The sequence below is a fragment of the Podarcis vaucheri genome (genome assembly GCF_965113315.1).
Source record: "Podarcis vaucheri genome assembly, chromosome: 1".
Taxonomy (NCBI): Eukaryota; Metazoa; Chordata; class Lepidosauria; order Squamata; family Lacertidae; genus Podarcis; species Podarcis vaucheri.
Window position 1 is genome coordinate 129,997,087 of NC_138759.1, and position 18,224 is coordinate 130,015,310.

The 18,224-nt window shown below is 44.9% G+C and overlaps 1 protein-coding gene across 4 annotated transcripts in view; it reads right to left on the minus strand.

The window, feature by feature from the left end:
• CCDC150 (coiled-coil domain containing 150) overlaps positions 1 to 17,423 on the minus strand; it is a 59,029-nt gene extending 41,606 nt beyond the window's left edge. For 3 of the 4 annotated variants that reach the window (XM_082227381.1, XM_082227382.1, XM_082227380.1), the window contains exons 1-11: positions 17,177 to 17,423; positions 14,299 to 14,469; positions 11,403 to 11,623; positions 10,115 to 10,293; positions 8,066 to 8,134; positions 7,034 to 7,150; positions 4,587 to 4,716; positions 2,483 to 2,526; positions 2,105 to 2,197; positions 1,229 to 1,336; positions 495 to 619 (exon numbers count right to left, since the gene is read on the minus strand). In XM_082227381.1, the coding sequence (XP_082083507.1) occupies positions 495 to 619; positions 1,229 to 1,336; positions 2,105 to 2,197; positions 2,483 to 2,526; positions 4,587 to 4,716; positions 7,034 to 7,150; positions 8,066 to 8,134; positions 10,115 to 10,293; positions 11,403 to 11,623; positions 14,299 to 14,469; positions 17,177 to 17,391 (1,472 nt within the window). In that variant the 5' untranslated portion in view covers positions 17,392 to 17,423. The remainder of the gene's footprint in view (positions 1 to 494; positions 620 to 1,228; positions 1,337 to 2,104; positions 2,198 to 2,482; positions 2,527 to 4,586; positions 4,717 to 7,033; positions 7,151 to 8,065; positions 8,135 to 10,114; positions 10,294 to 11,402; positions 11,624 to 14,298; positions 14,470 to 17,176) is intronic. The other variant, XM_082227383.1, reaches the window with a different exon arrangement.
• Positions 17,424 to 18,224: the final 801 nt, after the last annotated feature.

Below are 18,224 nucleotides of genomic sequence, written 5' to 3' on the forward strand. Positions count from 1 at the left end.
CAGCGCCGAGGGCCTTCTGGCAGTTCCCTCCCTGCAAAAAGTGAGGTTACAGGGAACCAGGCAGAGGGCCTTCTTGGTAGTGGCACCCACCCTTTCAGACATCAAGGAGAGAGATAACTATCTGACTTTAAGAAGACATCTGACGGCAGCCCTGTACTGGGAAGTTTTAAATGTTTGGCATTTTATTGTGCTTTTAATATTCTGTTGGGAGCCACCCAGAGTGGCTGGGGAAACCCAGCCATATGGGCAGGGTATAAATAATAAATTACTATTACTATTACTATTACTATTATTATTATTATTACTTCTGCAACCTTCAAAAGCAGCCAAAGGCCTCACATTTCAGACAACAGATGTATGCCACAGAATGAGATGCCTTGCATTTAAGAGTGAAGTAGAGCTTATATTAAGATTATATATAGAGGGGGGGGGGGAGAAATATGACATAAAAAGAAGCCAGGCCACACATAGGAAAGGAATACTTTGGCTCTCACATCTCTCTCTGGAGCTGAGCTTTTTCATTCTGCACAATCTGCAGTTCCGCCGTAATACTGGCCCGGGCAGCATCCAGAATCAAGTCTTGTTCTTGCAGCTTCTGGTTGATTTTATCCTGCTCCACCTAAAAAAGAAAGGAGGAATTATGAAGGCGCTTATAATGATAAAATGAAGACCCAACATTTTCAGCGTGAAAATCTTGGCTGTGAAGAGCTGGAAGAGCCACTCACTGATTGCAGGCCTCTTTCCACCTGGCCTGAGAGTGCAGGGCCCAGACTGACTCCAGCTACAAAAGCGGAGGCTGGTGAAGAGGCCAGACCACCTTGGCTGCTTCTTAGTGCAGACTCGGGCTATTGAGCTTCCACAGTGTTGCCTCCAGATGTTTTGAGACTACAGTTCCCAGCATCCCTGACCACTGGTCCTGCTAGCTAGGGATCATGGGAGTTGTAGTCCGACAAATTCTGGCAACCTAAGTTTGAGGAAACACTGTGTACCACGAAGCCCACTTGACATATTACAAAATATTAGTGGGTACAAAAGTCTGTCTGGGGGGGGGGACTGAGGAGAATGGGCTTGCCTCCCATATTTCTTTGCTCCTACCTTTGTCACGTGCTCGGAGATAGATAGAACCCAACCCAGATAACCCCTCACCAACCTATGGAAATTGTGTACAGCATACGCATCACAGATTAATAGGACGGTTTCTGAAACGCGTGTGAAAATGGCTCCACACCTTTAGGGCGGCCTGGTGATCCGAGATGAGTTGAGCGTTCTCCACGGTAACACTTCGAAGGGTGTCGTTCATTTCTGCACACTGCTGGGTCAACTGCTCATTGAGCACCTTGAGGAAGGACACAAGTGTCACAAGAAGTGTCTATCAACTCATGATTCCCAGCTTTCTTCCTTAAGAATATATGGTAAAATATTGCTCAAAAAAAAGATATGCTACTAGGCCTAGATTAAAATGTAAAGTATCTGAGGGAAGGTAAATTAGCAAGGAAACATAATAAGAATATATAGAAGATTTGAGAAATTGTAAATGCAAAGATAAATGTAATCTCAGAACGTAGAGGAAATTGAGTGGGGGCGGAGGGAAGTGGGGGGAGGGACAAAAGAATATTAGGTTTGATTGATGAATATATGGGGGGTGGGGAGGATGTGGTGATGGCTTTGGTTTATTTATATTGTGATGTAATATGGAAAAAACCAGTAAAATATTGTATTGGAAATAATAATAATAATAATAATAATAATAATAATAATAATAATAATAAGGGGGGATTCTATGGGCCTAAGGTAGCTAGATGCTACAGCCAATGTCAGGCAGGATTCAACTTGTTCTGGTTCTGTCCACATCCTCCTCTCTGCCAAGTTCAACAAGGGCAAAACTAAGACTAAACAGGAGGTCGTAGGGATAACACCGCATTTGCCCTCAAGGAAAGACCTCAACCAGACATTCCTGGGTGACTGTTCCCCAGCCTCTAGTTCCACACACATACAAAATGACACATGCAAAATTTATCCAGACCTTGGCAAAGCAATCTCTCTTTTCTGCTAGACATGATTTTGAACCGAGTCCTTAAAAAACAAAAAAACAAAATCCCATTACTTGCACTTTTTCTGCCACCTCTCGCAGAGAGGCTATTTCTGATCGCAGCTGTGTGTTCTCCTCGTGTTCCTTGCTCAGAGACAGCCGTGCAGCCTAAAGGAAGAGGACACAAAGGATTCCCTGGGTGGAAATGCTTCAAACACGCAAAGCATTGCAAGTAGTTCAACCGGGTGTGTCAATACATCCCGTTTTTCCATCTCATTTTTCATGTAATGGGGCAGCCCAGTTAAATTAGTACAGCTCTTGAATAATTAGCCTCATGCCCTTGCTGTATCAGCTGCACTTACCTGAACTGTAGGTATATATGGCGTCAAGACATTAAAGCAGGGGGGGGGGGGAAATCCCGCCGAATTCCAAAATTCCTGTTTTTAAACTTACTTTCCCTTCTTCGCTGAGCCTGCAGATGGTATTCTCTCGGGATTCTAGAACAGAACCCACAGAAAGAAAGCGTCATTGGATTTTGAAGCTATTAATCAACATGCTAACCATCATCACTTAAGATGTTGTTGGGGTTTTTTTCCAAATCAAAACACCAAATATAGAACTCTGCTACAGAAACTGCTGCGCCAGGCTCTTTTTTTCCTAGAATACTGTTTCGGACTAACAAGCAAGGACAAATACTAAGATAGATGACATTTTTTATGGTAAACCTAAGAAAGGATTAGCTGCTAAAACCTTATGCAGGTTTATTTGCAAATACTTTCCATTGGAATCGGAGGGAATTCCTTCTGAGTAAGATCTACAGGGCTGGGCTGTGGACTGTCAATGCTTTCACACAAGCCAAAGCGGTAGTTTGTGTCTTTCATTTTTTTAATAAAGAGCTCTTTAAACTCATAATGAACCTGGTGAGATTAATTGTGTTGCATTCTCTGATAGTACTGCAGTTTATCATGTAAAAGATTACTTGGCCCTGTTAAGTGTTGATGAAAATGCGTAACAGCTACTGCAGATGAAATCAATCATCTGTAATTTTCTGTTGTTGAAATGTCCCAATAGCTATGCAGCCAGCAAAGAAAGAATTCCCTCAAGGCTCAATCAACTCTCTTTTCAGCATATCCAACAGTCACTACAAAATCCTTAGGAGTCGGCTGCACTTTCTACGTTTTGTGTCATATCTAAATGTATTTGTTCTCATTCAGTTTGTCAATGCCTAGGTAAAGGTAAAGGGACACCTGACCGTTAGGTCCAGTCGTGACCGACTCTGGGGTTGCGGTGCTCATCTTGCTTTACTGGTTGAGGGAGCCGGCGTACAGCTTCCGGGTTATGTGGCCAGCATGACTAAGCGAACCAGAGCAGCGCACGGAAGCGCTGTTTACCTTCCCGCTGGAGCAGTACCTATTTATCTACATGCACTTTGTGGTGCTTTTGAACTGCTAGGTTGGCAGGAGCAGGGACCGAGCAACGGGAGCTCACCCCGTCGCAGGGATTCGAACCGCCGACCTTCTGATCGGCAAGTCCTAGGCTCTGTGGTTTAACCCACAACGCCACCCGCGTCCCACTATTATTGCAGTTACTTCACTCCAATGTTAATGTTTGTTTTAGTTGGTGCTGACCTTTAAAGCCCTAAACGGCCTCGGCCCAGTATACCTAAAGGAGCGTCACCACCCCCATCGTCCAGCCCCACCCATGAGGTCCAGCTCTGAGGGCCTTCTGGTGGTTCCCTCACTGCAAGACGTAAGGTTACAGGGAACCAGGCAGAGGGCCTTCTTGGTAGTGGCATCCGCTCTGTATAATGCCCTCCCAGCAGATGTCAAGGAAATAAACAAGTACTGCATCTGACGTTTAGAAGACATCTGAAGGCAGCCCTGTTTAGGGAAGTTTTTAATGACTGATGTTTTAATGTATTTTTAATCTTTTGTTGGTAGCCACCCAGAGTGGCTGGGGAAACCCAGCCAGATGGGCGGGGTATAAATAATAAATTTATTATTATTATTCACATTTATAGGCCATCCTACGTTTAGGCCCAGACCTGCTAAGACATACTTTCCTATTTCGTCAGAGAGGCTGGAAAGACATCCAAAAGGCCCATTCTTAAGACTTGAGCTGGTCTCACAGTCCTTTCACGTGGGAACAGGCCATTGCAGATTTAATACCACAGACAGAGCTTACACACTGCAGTGGTTTTCAGCGAGTCACTTCACACATTAAACTGCCAATTGTTACAGGTGGAGCGCATGAAGAAGAAGAAGAGTTTGGATTTGTTATCCCGCTTTATCACTACCCGAAGGAGTCTCAAAGCGGCTAACATTCTCCTTTCCCTTCCTCCCCCACAACAAACACTCTGTGAGGTGAGTGGGGCTGAGAGACTTCAGAGAAGTGTGACTGGCCCAAGGTCACCCAGCAGCTGCATGTGGAGGAGCGGGGAATCGAACCCGGTTCACCAGATTACGAGTCTACCGCTCTTAACCACTGCACCACACTGGCTCTCATGGAGTGTGTACTAGTCTTAAGGCATGAAGAAGATCCAAAACGACTTGCATACCTAGATCCGATTTAAGCTGTGCGCACTGCTGTTCCAGCTTTAGAGCTCTCTCTTCCTCCCTTCGCAGCCTCTCCCGAGATATCTCAATATCTTGGCGGAGGCTGTTACAGTCCTCTTGCAGAATGTGAACCTGTAATAGCATCCAAATAACGCATTCAGTAATTTCTTTTTAAAAATAAAAAATAACCGCCAACAAAGCCTTTCATTGAGCTAGACAGCTGAAGAATGAACAAGCTATAGCTGTACTGTTTGCAACCAAAATAATTTTATTTTTTTAATTTTACTTATTTGGTTTTTCAGATTACAGTTTTACGATCCCATATCCAACATACAAGATAAAAACAAGATTCCTTAGAATCTCCTGGACTTTCCTCCTCCCCATTGTGGGTCCTGTTGTTAGCCAATCCCTCCTGGATCTTTTACGATAATCCCAATCTTTTACATCTCCATTTTGTCCAAAATTCACCATTAAAATAAAAGTGTTATTCCAATCCTGCTAACAATTTTAACTGTTTACAATGGTCTTTAAGATAAGTTATAAATTTCCCCCACTCTTTATTAAAATTTTGGTCTTCCTGATTTCTGATTCTTCTGGTCGTTTTTTGCCATTTCGGCAACCAAAAAGTTGTTTTTAATATTACTTTTAATGCTGTAACCTGCCCTGGGACCTTATGGTGAAGGGCAGGTAATAAATAATCGCACACCCTTAATCTCCCCTCCCACACACACCCTTAAAGCTCAGGGAGAGAACACTGGAAATCTTGGATTGTGATTCAGTGGCAGAGGCCATCTTTTGCATGCAAAAGACCCAAGATTCAACCCCATGGAACTTCAAAAAGAGCTGGAAAAGAACCTTGCATGAATCTGCAAAGAGTGCCTACCAGTATAGACTACTGATACTACTACTACTAATAATAAAATTTATTACTTATACCCCACCCATCTTGGTTACAGGGAAGCAGGCAGAGGGCCTTCTCGGTAGTGGCACCCGCCCTGTGGAACGCCCTCCCACCAGATGTCAAAGAGAAAAACAACTACCAGACTTTTAGAAGACATTTGAAGGCAGCCCTGTTTAGGGAAGCTTTTAATGTTTCCCTTCCTGTTTAGGGAAGCTTTTAACGGGCTACTGTATTTTAATATTTTGTTGGAAGCTGCCCAGAGTGGCTGGGGAAACCCAGCCAGATGGACGGAGTATAAATAAATTCTTATTCTTATTCTTATTCCATTTACCGGTATGCAAGAATGTGTATATATTCTTGCCTGCACAGCAGGGGATGGTCATGCAGTAGGTCTGGAGTAAAGTTGTAGACCTTCCTTTTTAAAATGTGTATTATTATTATTATTATTATTATTATTATTATTATTATTATCATCATCATCATCATCATCATTATATTAAATAATTGCTATATTTCTATTATTACAGTGGTACCTTGGGTTACATATGTTTCAGGTTACATATGCTTCAGGTTACAGACTCCGCTAACCCAGAAATATTACCTTGGGTTAAGAACTTTGCTTCAGGATGAGAACAGAAATCGTGCTCTGGCGGCGCGGCAGCAGTGGGAGGCCCCATTAGCTAAAGTGGTGCTTCAGGTTAAGACCAGTTTCAGGTTAAGAATGGACCTCTGGAACGAATTAAGTACGTAACCAGAGGTACCACTGCATTAATTAATTTTTTGCACCTCCCCATACCTGCAGGTCACAGGGCGATTCACTACATAGAATCACAATATTAAAAACACAAAATAAGTAATAAAAAACAAGAAGAATTCAATAACCCCCCAGCACATTTTAAAAGGGCATTTGATGTCAATCAGTCAAAGGTCTGGTTAAAGAGGAACCTTTTTTTTTGCCTGGCACCTAAATGAAGGCCCCAGCCAAGCCTCCCTGCCATAGGAGGAGGAGAAGGAGGAGAATTTTGATATTTAAATGTGCTGCGGAAAGGGAGATTGTTGGTTTGCTTCTGTTCTTACTATATATTATATATTATGTATTTATTATATTGTAATTACCGTATTTTTTGCTCTATAAGACACACTTTTTCCCTCCTAAAAAGTAAGGGGAAATGTGTGTGCGTCTTGTGGAGCGAATGCAGGTTGTGCAGCTATCCCAGAAGCCAGAACAGTGAGAGGAATTGCTGCTTTCACTGCCCAGCGATCCCTCTTGCTGTTCGGGCTCTCGAGATACAGAATATTCCCCCCCCCCTTGTTTTCCTCCTCCAAAAACTAGGTGCGTCTTGTGGTCTGGTGCGTCTTATAGAGCAGAAAATACGGTATATGTTGCGAACCACTCTGAGATCTACAAGTATAGGGCGGTATGCAAACTTAATTGATTAATTAATAATATGAATAGAATGCTGTGGAAACAATAGCAGTCTTGTCAACAGCCTGCAAAACTGTATTGTTCTGGCGGAATCCTAAAACGAGAACGGACGCTTCACCCACCTGCTTCCTTTCGTTTTCCACCGTCGCTTCCATTTCATGCATCCGATAAAGGAGGACTGCTTGGGATTCTTCCAAGGACTGCCGCGTGCTGGACTCCTTGGACAGCTTCTCCGTCAGCTGCAAGCGACAAAGCAGGCGTTGGGAAAACCAGTTCCGTTTCAAACCAGGGTAACAAGAGTGCGAGACTCTAAGCTTCTCTTTCTAGAATAAGCCACTTGCTTGGAGCTGGGAGGGAGCACTGGAAACGCGAGCCTGACGGCCACGCTGCATGCAATCGTCTCTACAGCGGTACCTCGGAAGTCCAATAGAATCCGTTCCGGAAGTCCGTTTGACTTCCGAAAACGTTTGGAAACCAAGGCACAGCTTCCGATTGCTTCCTGCAGCCAATTGGAAGCTGCGGAAGTCGCGCAGGACGTTCGGGTTCCAAAGAACGTTTGCAAACCGGAACGCTCCGGGTTTGCGGCGTTCGGGAGCCAAAACGTTTGAGTCGCAAGGCGTTCGGGTTCCAAGGTACGGCTCTATGTGCCTATCGCAACGTGGACGACGGCAGAACGCTCTTAGCAAATACAGTGGTACCTCAGGTTACATACGCTTCAGGTTACAGACTCCGCTAACCCAGAAATATTGCCTCAGGTTAAGAACTTTGCTTCAGGATGAGAACAGAAATCGTGCTCTGGCGGCGCGGCAGCAGCGCAAGGCCCCCTTAGCTAAAGTGGTGCTTCAGGTTAAGAACAGTTTCAGCTTAAGAACAGACCTCCAGAACGAATTAAGTACGTAACCAGAGGTACCACTGCATTCTACACCTGTCCATAGCTTGAAACAGTTTCATCTCAAATATTTATTCAAAACGCACTGGCCTTTGAAACGGAAGCAACCTCTTCAGACAGAGAGGCACCTCATGGAGAATGTTCTGAGCATTGTCAAAAGATTTATTTCCTTGTTTCAATTGCCATGCCTTCTTGATTTGTTAGGGAGCTCATCTTCTTCACTCCCCGTCCCCCCGTGGTAACCCAAACACCCTTCTGCCCTTACCTCTTGCAGTTTACGGTTCATCTTATTTTTCGCTGCCCTCAGCTCATCTGCAGCAACCGTTACATCTCTCTGCAAAAACCAACAGCAGGACATGGGTGGGCTGGATGTTCAAATGTTTTTGTTTTCCCCAAAGCTGGGCTCTTTGTAACGCACCCCGATTGCTCTTCAAACTGAACTGCGTTTCCAACCAACTTTTCTGACACTTGATGTGGCGGTAAACAACTTTTGCAGCGCTCTGAGCCTGGCGTCTTAAGCCACACCATCAGAAAGTTTAGAAAAGGGGAAGGCAGTTATCAGACTACACTTCCCTCCACCTCCAAGTTTATAATACATATATAACTCTGAGTATAAGTTTTTTGTAATACATATGTTTAACATTAAGGGCAATTCCCCCCACCCCCGAATTTGGAACTAGAATGAAGTCTAGCTCCCCGGAAAATAAAATAGTAATAATTGGGACTGGTGTTGTGTGATAGAGGAGATGATGATAATAATAAATAAATAATAATAATAATACTACTACTACTACTACTACTACTACTAATAATAATAATAATAATAATAATTTATTTATACCCCGCCCATCTGGCTGGGCTTCCCCAGCCACTCTGGGCGGCTTCCAAAAGAATATTAAAATACTATAATACATCAAACATTAAATGCTTCCCGAAACAGGGCTGCCTTCAGATGTCTTCTAAAAGCCTGGTAGTTGTTGTTCTCTTTGACATCTGGTGGGAGGGCGTTCCACAGGGCGGGCGCCACTACCAAGAAGGCCCTCTGCCTGGTTCCGTGTAACTTGGCTTCTCGCAGTGAGGGAACCGCCAGAAGGCCCTCGGCGCTGGATCTCAGTGTCCGGGTAGAACGATGGGGGTGGAGACGCTCCTTTAGATATACTGGGTTATATATATATAACCCAGAATGCTGTTTAAGAGAGGAAGCCTATCTGCAATTCTTAGTAACAGCTAGCACATTTGCAAAGCTAAGCAGGGTCTGGTATGGTTGCAATACTGGATGGGAGACCACATGTTGAGATTCCTGAATTGCAGCGGGTTGGACTAGATGATTCTAGGGCTCTCTTCCAACTGTAGAATGTTTTCCCCCCCCCCATCCTTTCCATACAAGCAACCAAACCGATAAGAGTGTGAGGTCTGCAATCTACTCTTCGGTCCAGCTGCCGCCGTATGGTTTCTAGCCCATTTTGAGAGATACAGCAAAAGAATAGCAACTCTCAATCGTTCCCATTTTTGGTCTAAGACGCACGTCTAAACCTTACAGCATATTAACATTTAGCAATCCTTTCGAAGTCCGCAGTATAGCAACAGTGATCTACAAAACGGCAGATCTGTTAACAGCAGGGTGGATAAAAATCAATTATTTTTTAAAAAATACTAAAAATATATATCAGATTTTTAAAAAATTAAACTGGATTTTTAAGGATTTGTTTTATGTTTTTCATGCGTGCTAAAACTCAGTCGGGGGGGGGTTATGCTTAACCATATCAGTTAGCAAACATGGATACCTATGATATGATGTTCTTTTTTTTAGTTAAATAATTTGTTTAAATTGTTATTAAGGAAATGATTATTTTTCTCCTTCCAATAAAGTACAGCAGAAAGGTTGTCCAAATATAAACTGTTAACATATTAAATCTCACAATAATTTCATAATTATCTGTCTTTGTATTTCTAATAGCATAACCAAATCAGTACTTTTTGATATAACTGTAAAAACAACCCTGAAAAATTATTATTCCAAAAATGAAACCTTCATCGGGTTGTAAATATTAAGATTATACCAGCAAGAATAAGTCTGTCAGTAAAAAGAGAGAGATTTAAATCAAATCTTATTGACTAGTTATTTAAATTGATTTGGTTAACAGACTAGATCTGGCTTCCTCAACCTCGGCCCTCCAGATGTTTTTGGGACTACAACTCCCATGATCCCTAGCTAGCAGGACCAGTGGTCAGGGATGATGGGAATTGTAGTCCCAAAACATCTGGAGGGCCGAGGTTGAGGACGCCAGGACTAGATCACCACAAGTTTCAGTACCTTTGTGGCAGTTGCAATCTCCAGAGCGGCGCTCAGCTTTTGAACTTGACCTCTGGCTTTTTCCTCCTCTTCCCGGGACTCCCTCAGCTGCTGGCATAGCACTCTTCCCTCCATCTGAAGCACCTTCAGTTCTCCGATGTGCTCCTCCTGTATCGCGTTCAGGCGCTGCTCTAAATTGGCTGCAAGACAGAAACGGAGGTGCATTGCACTGAGCCCGGCTTCTCAGGCTTCCGAGAGCAGACACCATGTTGAAGGTTTCTTTGCCCGATTTGAAATGTGAAGTAGGCTTCAATGCCGCACCCAAAAATGGTTCAGAGCAAAGGTGGGGGACTGGTGGCCTGCCATTTGGAACCAGCCAGTGGGAGTGGCCGCTGAGACCATCTAACACCAGTCCTGAAAGACCTACATTGGCTCCCCGTACGTTTCCGAGCACAATTCAAAGTGTTGGTGCTGAGCTTTAAAGCCCTAAACTGCCTCAGCCAAGTATACCTGAAGGAATCAGCCTTCTTTATGGTCCAGCTCTACCTTCCATACATCACTACTGAGAAACCATAGCTTTAACTATATGGATACTATATGGATTCATGGGTAGGCCAACTTAAGGCCTGGGGGCCGGATCCAGCCCAATCACCTTCTCAGTCTAGTCCACGGACGGTCCGGGAATCAAGGTGTTTTTAAATGAGTAGAATGTGCCCTTTTATTTAAAATGCATCTCTGGGTTATTTGTGGGGCATAGGAATTCATTCATTTATTTTTTTTCAGAATAAAGTCTGGCCCCCACAAGGTCTGAGGGACAGTGGACTGGCCCCCTGCTGAAACAGTTTGCTGACCCCTGCGTTAGATAAAGAAGGCTGATTGCCAAAGAATTGATGCTTTTGAATTATGGTGCTGGAGGAGACTCTTGAGAGTCCCATGGACTGCAAGAAGATCAAACCTCTCCATTCTGAAGGAAATCAGCCCTGAGTGCTCACTGGAAGGACAGATCCTGAAGCTGAGACTCCAATACTTTGGCCACCTCATGAGAAGAGAAGACTCCCTGGAAAAGACCCTGATGTTGGGAAAGATGGAGGGCTCAAGGAGAAGGGGATGACAGAGGATGAGATGGTTGGACAGTGTTCTCGAAGCTAACAACATCAGTTTGACCAAACTGCGGGAGGCAGTGGAAGACAGGAGTGCCTGGCATGCTCTGGTCCAGGGGGTCACAAAGAGTCGGACACGACTAAACGACAACCCATGAATCTAACGTCATTGCATGGACCAGCCTTTGGCTCCCAGCCCCTGCAGTTACCTGCATGCTTTGGGTTCAGCTCTTTTTCCGTCTGCAGCCGGAACATACTCAGCTTCATCGTCTGCACAACGCTTTCGAGCCGGCACATCCGATTCACAAGAGTTTCGCAGGTCTGCCACAGCGTGTCCTTTGCTCCGCCAAATGCCGTTCTGGCACGGACGGGGCTGATGGTCTGGTGGCCTTCAGAGTTCTCCGAGGGTTTCGAAGGGAAAAGTTCCATGCTGGAAGAAACCAGATGCCCATTCGTTGCTGCGATTCCACATGTGCATGTAAATATCCTTGGTATTATGCACACATTATCTGCCTGCATGGCTGCAATCTGGAACACAGCTAAGAGGCAAAACCCATTTCTCGCTGCAAATTGCGAAAGGGCAGGGGTCCCTGAATTCACCTCCTTCCCTTTTTGCCGTACAAGCGAACTGTGAGAAATCCCACAGTTACTCATCACCCCTAAAACATGGGTGTAGCCCCCATCGAGTAAAACAATAGAAATACTTAACTAACTGACCAATCAGGCCAGTTCTCCCACCACCCAAACAAAAGTCCTGCCCCTCCCCAACAAAAACCCTGGCTACGCCCATGCCCTGAAAGAAGATAATCTACTTTCACCAACAGGGAATCCATGGAAGATGTACATACACAGAGATTTCCCTCATTTGGATACAAAGCTCAACTTCGGTTTAGCATCGCAGGCAAAAGTGTCACAGGCTCAACTGCTTCCTCACCATCACTCCCCGCTTCCAGAACAGCCACAAAGAGGAGATCAGAGGCTTTCTCCTCTGTTTTTAATTACAGCAGTTTATTATTATATCCAAACATGGTGAAACTGTGGTTTGTCTCAGCTATGGTTTCTTGTAACAAGCCAACTTCCAACTCTTGAAACAAGCCAACTCTTACAGGTTATGGAAGGAGTCACCACCAATGGCCAGGGATGATGGGAGTTGTAGTCCAGCAATATCAGTAGGGCACCACCACTGCACTAGGGCAGTTTCCCAAACTTGGGTCTCCAGCATTTTTTGGACTACAGTTGCCATCCCGTGGTCCTACTAGCTAGAGATGATGGGAGTTGTAGTCCAAAAACAGCTGGAGACCCAAGTTTGGGAAACCCTGCATTAGCATTTCTCAAACTTGAATCCCCAACTATTGTTGGACTACAACTCCCATCATCCCTAGATGGCAAGACCACTGGTGGGCACACTTGCCAGTGATCAATTAAGCAAGGGCATTTGATTAGCAGACCCTGTCTCCTACTTAGCCTCTTAATTCCTATGGAAGCAGTAAGGATGTATTTACTTTTTCACACATTTCTCCATCTTGGCTTTATTTCTGTTACATAAATCATGACATGGTATAATATGTCATGTGTTGGTGTTGATCTGAGGTTGCATTTACCCAGTTTTAAGGCCTGCTAAGGAACAAATGAAAGGGACGCGGGTGGCGCTGTGGGTTAAACCACAGAGCCTAGGACTTGCTAATCAGAAGGTCGATGGTTTGAATCCCTGCGATGGGGTGAGCTCCTGTTGCTCGGTCCCTGCTCCTGCCCACCTAGCAGTTCGAAAGCACGTCAAAAGTGCAAGTAGATAAATTGGTACTGCTCTGGCGGGAAGGTAAACAGTGTTTCCGTGCGCTGCTCTGGTTTGCCAGAAGCGGCTTAGTCATGCTGGCCACATGACCTGGAAGCTGTATGTCGGCTCCCTCGGCCAATACAGCGAGATGAGCGCCGCAACCCCAGAGTCGGCCACAACTAGACCTAATGGTCGGGGGTCCCTTTACCTTTAAGTAACAAATGATTGTGATTATGTCCCGATATGTAAACCCACAGAATTCAAAGAATTCACTTTATTTTCCCCCATGACTGTAAATCATAGAATAGAATCATAGAATCATAGAATCATAGAGTTGGAAGAGACCACAAGGGCCATCGAGTCCAACCCCCTGCCAAGCAGGAAACACCATCAGAGCACTCCTGACATATGGTTGTCAAGCCTCTGCTTAAAGACCTCCAAAGTAGGAGACTCCACCACACTCCTTGGCAGCAAATTCCACTGTCGAACAGCTCTTACTGTCAGGAAGTTCTTCCTAATGTTTAGGTGGAATCTTCTTTCTTGTAGTTTGGATCCATTGCTCCGTGTCCGCTTCTCCGGAGCAGCAGAAAACAACCTTTCTCCCTCCTCTATGTGACATCCTTTTATATATTTGAACATGGCTATCATATCACCCCTTAACCTCCTCTTCTCCAGGCTAAACATGCCCAGCTCCCTTAGCCGTTCCTCATAAGGCATCGTTTCCAGGCCTTTGACCATTTTGGTTGCCCTCCTCTGGACACATTCCAGTTTGTCAGTGTCCTTCTTGAATTGTGGTGCCCAGAACTGGACACAGTACTCCAGGTGTGGTCTGACCAGAGCAGAATACAGTGGCACTATTACTTCCCTTGATCTAGATGCTATACTCCTATTGATGCAGCCCAGAATTGCATTGGCTTTTTTAGCTGCCGCGTCACACTGTTGGCTCATGTCAAGTTTGTGGTCAACCAAGACTCCTAGATCCTTTTCACATGTACTGCTCTCATAAAAAGGTCTGATCTTTATGTCAATACCTCATTCACTTCAGTGCCCTTCATCTGCAACAAAACTTAACTACATCGACTCAAAACAGTACAATACGGTATTGTTTCAGAAGACTGATTAAAATCAGAATACATCAACTTCTTAATAACTTGGGTGCTGGTAGCAAAGGCCAGTCAGACGTTCAGAGAGAGAGAGATGATCACACAAATAAAGGAAAATGCAGAATGAAGGTTGAAGTCCTGTATTTACATCCCTGGAAATTACCGTGGAACTTACTTTCATGTAAACATTCATACATTTGTGCTTCAAAGCATTTATTTTGACTATACCTTTGTCCATCAATGCCCAGCGTATGCAGTTCCTTCAAAAGTGCATTTGTCTGCTCTTCAACTACTTTCATCCTCTGGTTCAGCACCACAAAGGTTTCAGGAGCTGTCGAATGGACACTCACTGGGAAGATTATTGGCCTTGCCATCACCGTCTCAGCATTCAACACTGAACTGCAAACAAAGTCAGAGATACCTCTTGATCATCCAATAGAAAGAGAGAGAAGCAGAACATCAAAAAAAAAAGAGAGAACTGAGTCAATGAGATTACTACTACTACTACTACTACTAATAAATTTTATTTATACCCCGCCCTCCCCAGCCAAGACTGGGCTCAGGGCGGCTAACAACTAATAATAAAAACAAGTTGATTAAAATACAATTTTTAAAAACAAGATTAAAATTCAACATTAAAACATTAAGATGCAGCCTCTTCACAGGAGGAGAAAGGAAAAAGAAAGAGGGGAAGGGAATCAAACTGATTCTAAGCCAAAGGCCAGGTGGAACAACTCTGTCTTACAGGCCCTGCGGAAAGAAATCAGATCCCACAGGGCCCTGGTCTCATGAGGCAGAGCGTTCCACCAGGCCAGAGCCAGTGTTGAGAAGGCCCTGGCTCTGGTTGAGGCTAATCTAACTTCCTTAGGGCCCGGGACCTCTAGGGTGTTGCTATTTATGGACCTTAAGGTCCTCCGTGGGGCATACCAGGAGAGGCGGTCCCGTAGGTACAAGGTACTACATCTCTAATAAGGCCCAGAGGATTATCTATGCCATGGCTTACCCTTAAGAATCCTGGGAATTTTGAATTTGGTGAAGATGTTAAAAATTCCCTATTTAAAATCCCAGTCTCCACTTTCACAAAATGCATGGTCTCTCCAAACACTAGAACTGATTGGCAGTAGATGGAGCATAATGAGCCAAAGAAATGACTTCTTCCCTTAACACGCAATTAATTTAAATCAGTGGCTGTGATTTGGAACACCTGCTGGAGAAGCAGCAGCGCACCTCCCATTTATCGGAGGAATGGGACAGGCTTCGTGGCAGGCTCTTCGCCTGCTGACAGCTCCCCCACCACCTTTCATTCCCAGGTGTTTCCACTGAAAAGGACTAGTTAAGCAGGTGGCAATGCCTCTAAGTGAGTGAGAGAGAGACACTTCAAGTCAAAGACAATACAGCTGAAACATCCTCGGTGTTCAAAGAAAGCGTCACATGTTCCTTACTAAACAGATCCCAGGGAGAAACAACTGAGTGGAAGTCAGCTGCTATCGCCTTGATGCCTTTGCGTTTAGGGTTCTAGGGCCACTTGGCTGGCCCCTGCTTGCAGGCAGAAGCGATATCAGGAAGAAACATCACGGACAGAATAATTGCCAAACACAGGAAGAATAAGGTTCTAGATTGTGTGCCGCACTTGTAGTTTCATAAATCATTTAATGCGTCAATAAGAATGGAAGTTGTGAATATTGCAGTTGTTGCATAAGAGATTGTTATTGTGACTTTAGAGTAATTGAAATTAATAAGATTTTGGAAGGCAAAAATGAAGAAAACAATCAAACCACTCATTCTAGCATGCGGGGGGGGGCACCTAAACTATATAATTTGGTATCCGAATGATTGGTATTAGTATCATAATTTGCCATTGTTATAATGAGGCTATGGGACGTGGGTGGCGCTGTGGGTTAAACCACCGCGCCTAGGACTTGCTGATCAGAAGGTCGGCGGTTCGAATCCCTGTGATGGGGTGAGCTCCCATTGCTCGGTCCCTGCTCCTGCCAACCTAGCAGTTCGAAAGCACAAAGTGCAAGTAGATAAATAGGTACGGCTCCAGCGGGAAGGTAAATGGCGTTTCCGTGCGCTGCTCTGGTTCGCCAGAAGCGGCTTAGTCATGCTGACCACATGACCCAGAAGCTGTACACCGGCTCCCTCGGCCTATAGAGCGAGATGAGTGCCACAACCCCAGAGTCGGTCACGACTGGACCTAATGGTCAGGGGTCCCTTTACCTTTATAATGAGGCTATTATTGGACTGTAATTGAAAACTAGTAAGAATTATCATTTTCAATCCATCCCAGTGATATCATTTCCCCGTGTTCTTCCTTCTGTGTCCAACAATTCCCTGCATCTGAGACTCCAACCCACCAACCCCTCTCTCTTCCTAGTGACCCTCTCTATTCTTTTGGTGTACAGTATATAATCATTTAGTTTCGAAAAAATACTGTTAATATAAACTTGAAAACATGGGTGTAGCCAGGATTTATGGGGCGGGGGCAGAACTGAGCTATCTGCAACAAGACTGGTCAGTTAGTTATTTTTATTTATTTACTTGATTGGGGAGGGGGGTGCAGCTGCCCCCCACCCCGCTTTAGCTACGCCCATGCTTACAAAACCGATATTCCCAAAATGCAGAAACAACAAAACTGTCACTTAAGAAATGAAAGTGCTCACCGTTTTCAAATCCCCAAGACTTGCTGCAGAAGGCCAATACAAATGATAACAAAACAGATATGCCCACCTATCCCTAATCCCCACCCTTAATTAAATCACATTATTATTATTATTATTATTATTATTATTATTGTCAACCCCTATGCAGCGCACCCAGTCTGCTGGTGCCTGGCTATTTTGCGCCCTAGGCGAGGCTAACATATTTGCACACATCCCAACCTGGAGGGGAGGGAGAATAAAAAAAATTGCTAACTTCCATTTCCAAAAAAACCAGAAACGATAGGATTCTTGGAAATATTAAAGCAAAAAGATCACCAGTTGGGTTTTTTTTTTAAACATAGAGCAAAAGCTAATCTGTATAGAAACGGTGTCCCTCAACGGTCAATAAACGAGGTCTGCGTCCCAGTTGGCCTAATTGATGGATTACTGATTAATGATCGCACCGGCTCCGAGATGCGCAGCTGATCCCCCCTTTTCCTCGCCTCGCTCTGCACACTCCGGATCCACTCCACTTTCTTCCTTCTTTGCAACTTACCGCTTTCCCTAGAGGCGGCGGGAAGCGCCGCGGCTCTCTCTCCCCGGCTACCTCCGGAGCGCAGCGGCCGCGGACTCCTCCTCCTCTCCGCCCCGCGCCGCTGCGCGCGGAATATGTTTCCATGGAGCTCCTCCCCGGCTTCAAACCGACATGCTTTGCCCAGAAGGGGCGGCCACTTTCGTTGCATTATGGGACTTGTAGTCCCTCCCCCCCCCGCTTTCCCAACGTAGCAGGATCTTAAAGTGGAAATGATTGATCAAGTTCAATGCAAACCAAAACACCGCCTCGGTGCAGAGAAGCGCACCGGGATGGGTCATTTCTGGGTGCGCGCGTTTTTGTTTGCTTTTTTGTCGCTGCAGCTCTTGCTGGATTTCAGAAAGTGTTGTTTCCTATCTGTCTGTGTGTTTCTCTGCCTGGAACTCAAGAGCTGAAGGTCGCCCACGGTAAATATGTGGCGGGCTCATACATACAACAAAACCTGGAAACCCATTATGGCTCACAATATACCCATATAGCCGAATGGTTCTTTCCCCCCTGCATAATAAGCAACGATGTGGGAAATTATACCAAAACCAGGAAGAATCAAGACACACACTTCTGGGTGACCAAAGAATCAGAATGATTGTTGGTAAGGGATTGCGTCTCCTCCTCCTGCTGGGTCAAAAAATGATGTACAGTGGTACCTCGGGTTAAGTACTTAATTTGTTCCGGAGGTCTGTTCTTAACCTGAAACTGTTCTTAACCTGAAGCACTACTTTAGCTAATGGAGCCTCCTGCAGCTGCCGCGCCGCCACAGCACGATTTCTGTTCTCATCCTGAAGCAAAGTTCTTAACCCGAGGTACTATTTCTGGGTTAGCGGAGTCTGTAACCTGAAGTGTCTGTAACCCGAGGTACCACTGTACTGCTAACAGACCGAAATCTAAATACAGTGGTACCTCGGGTTACATACACTTCA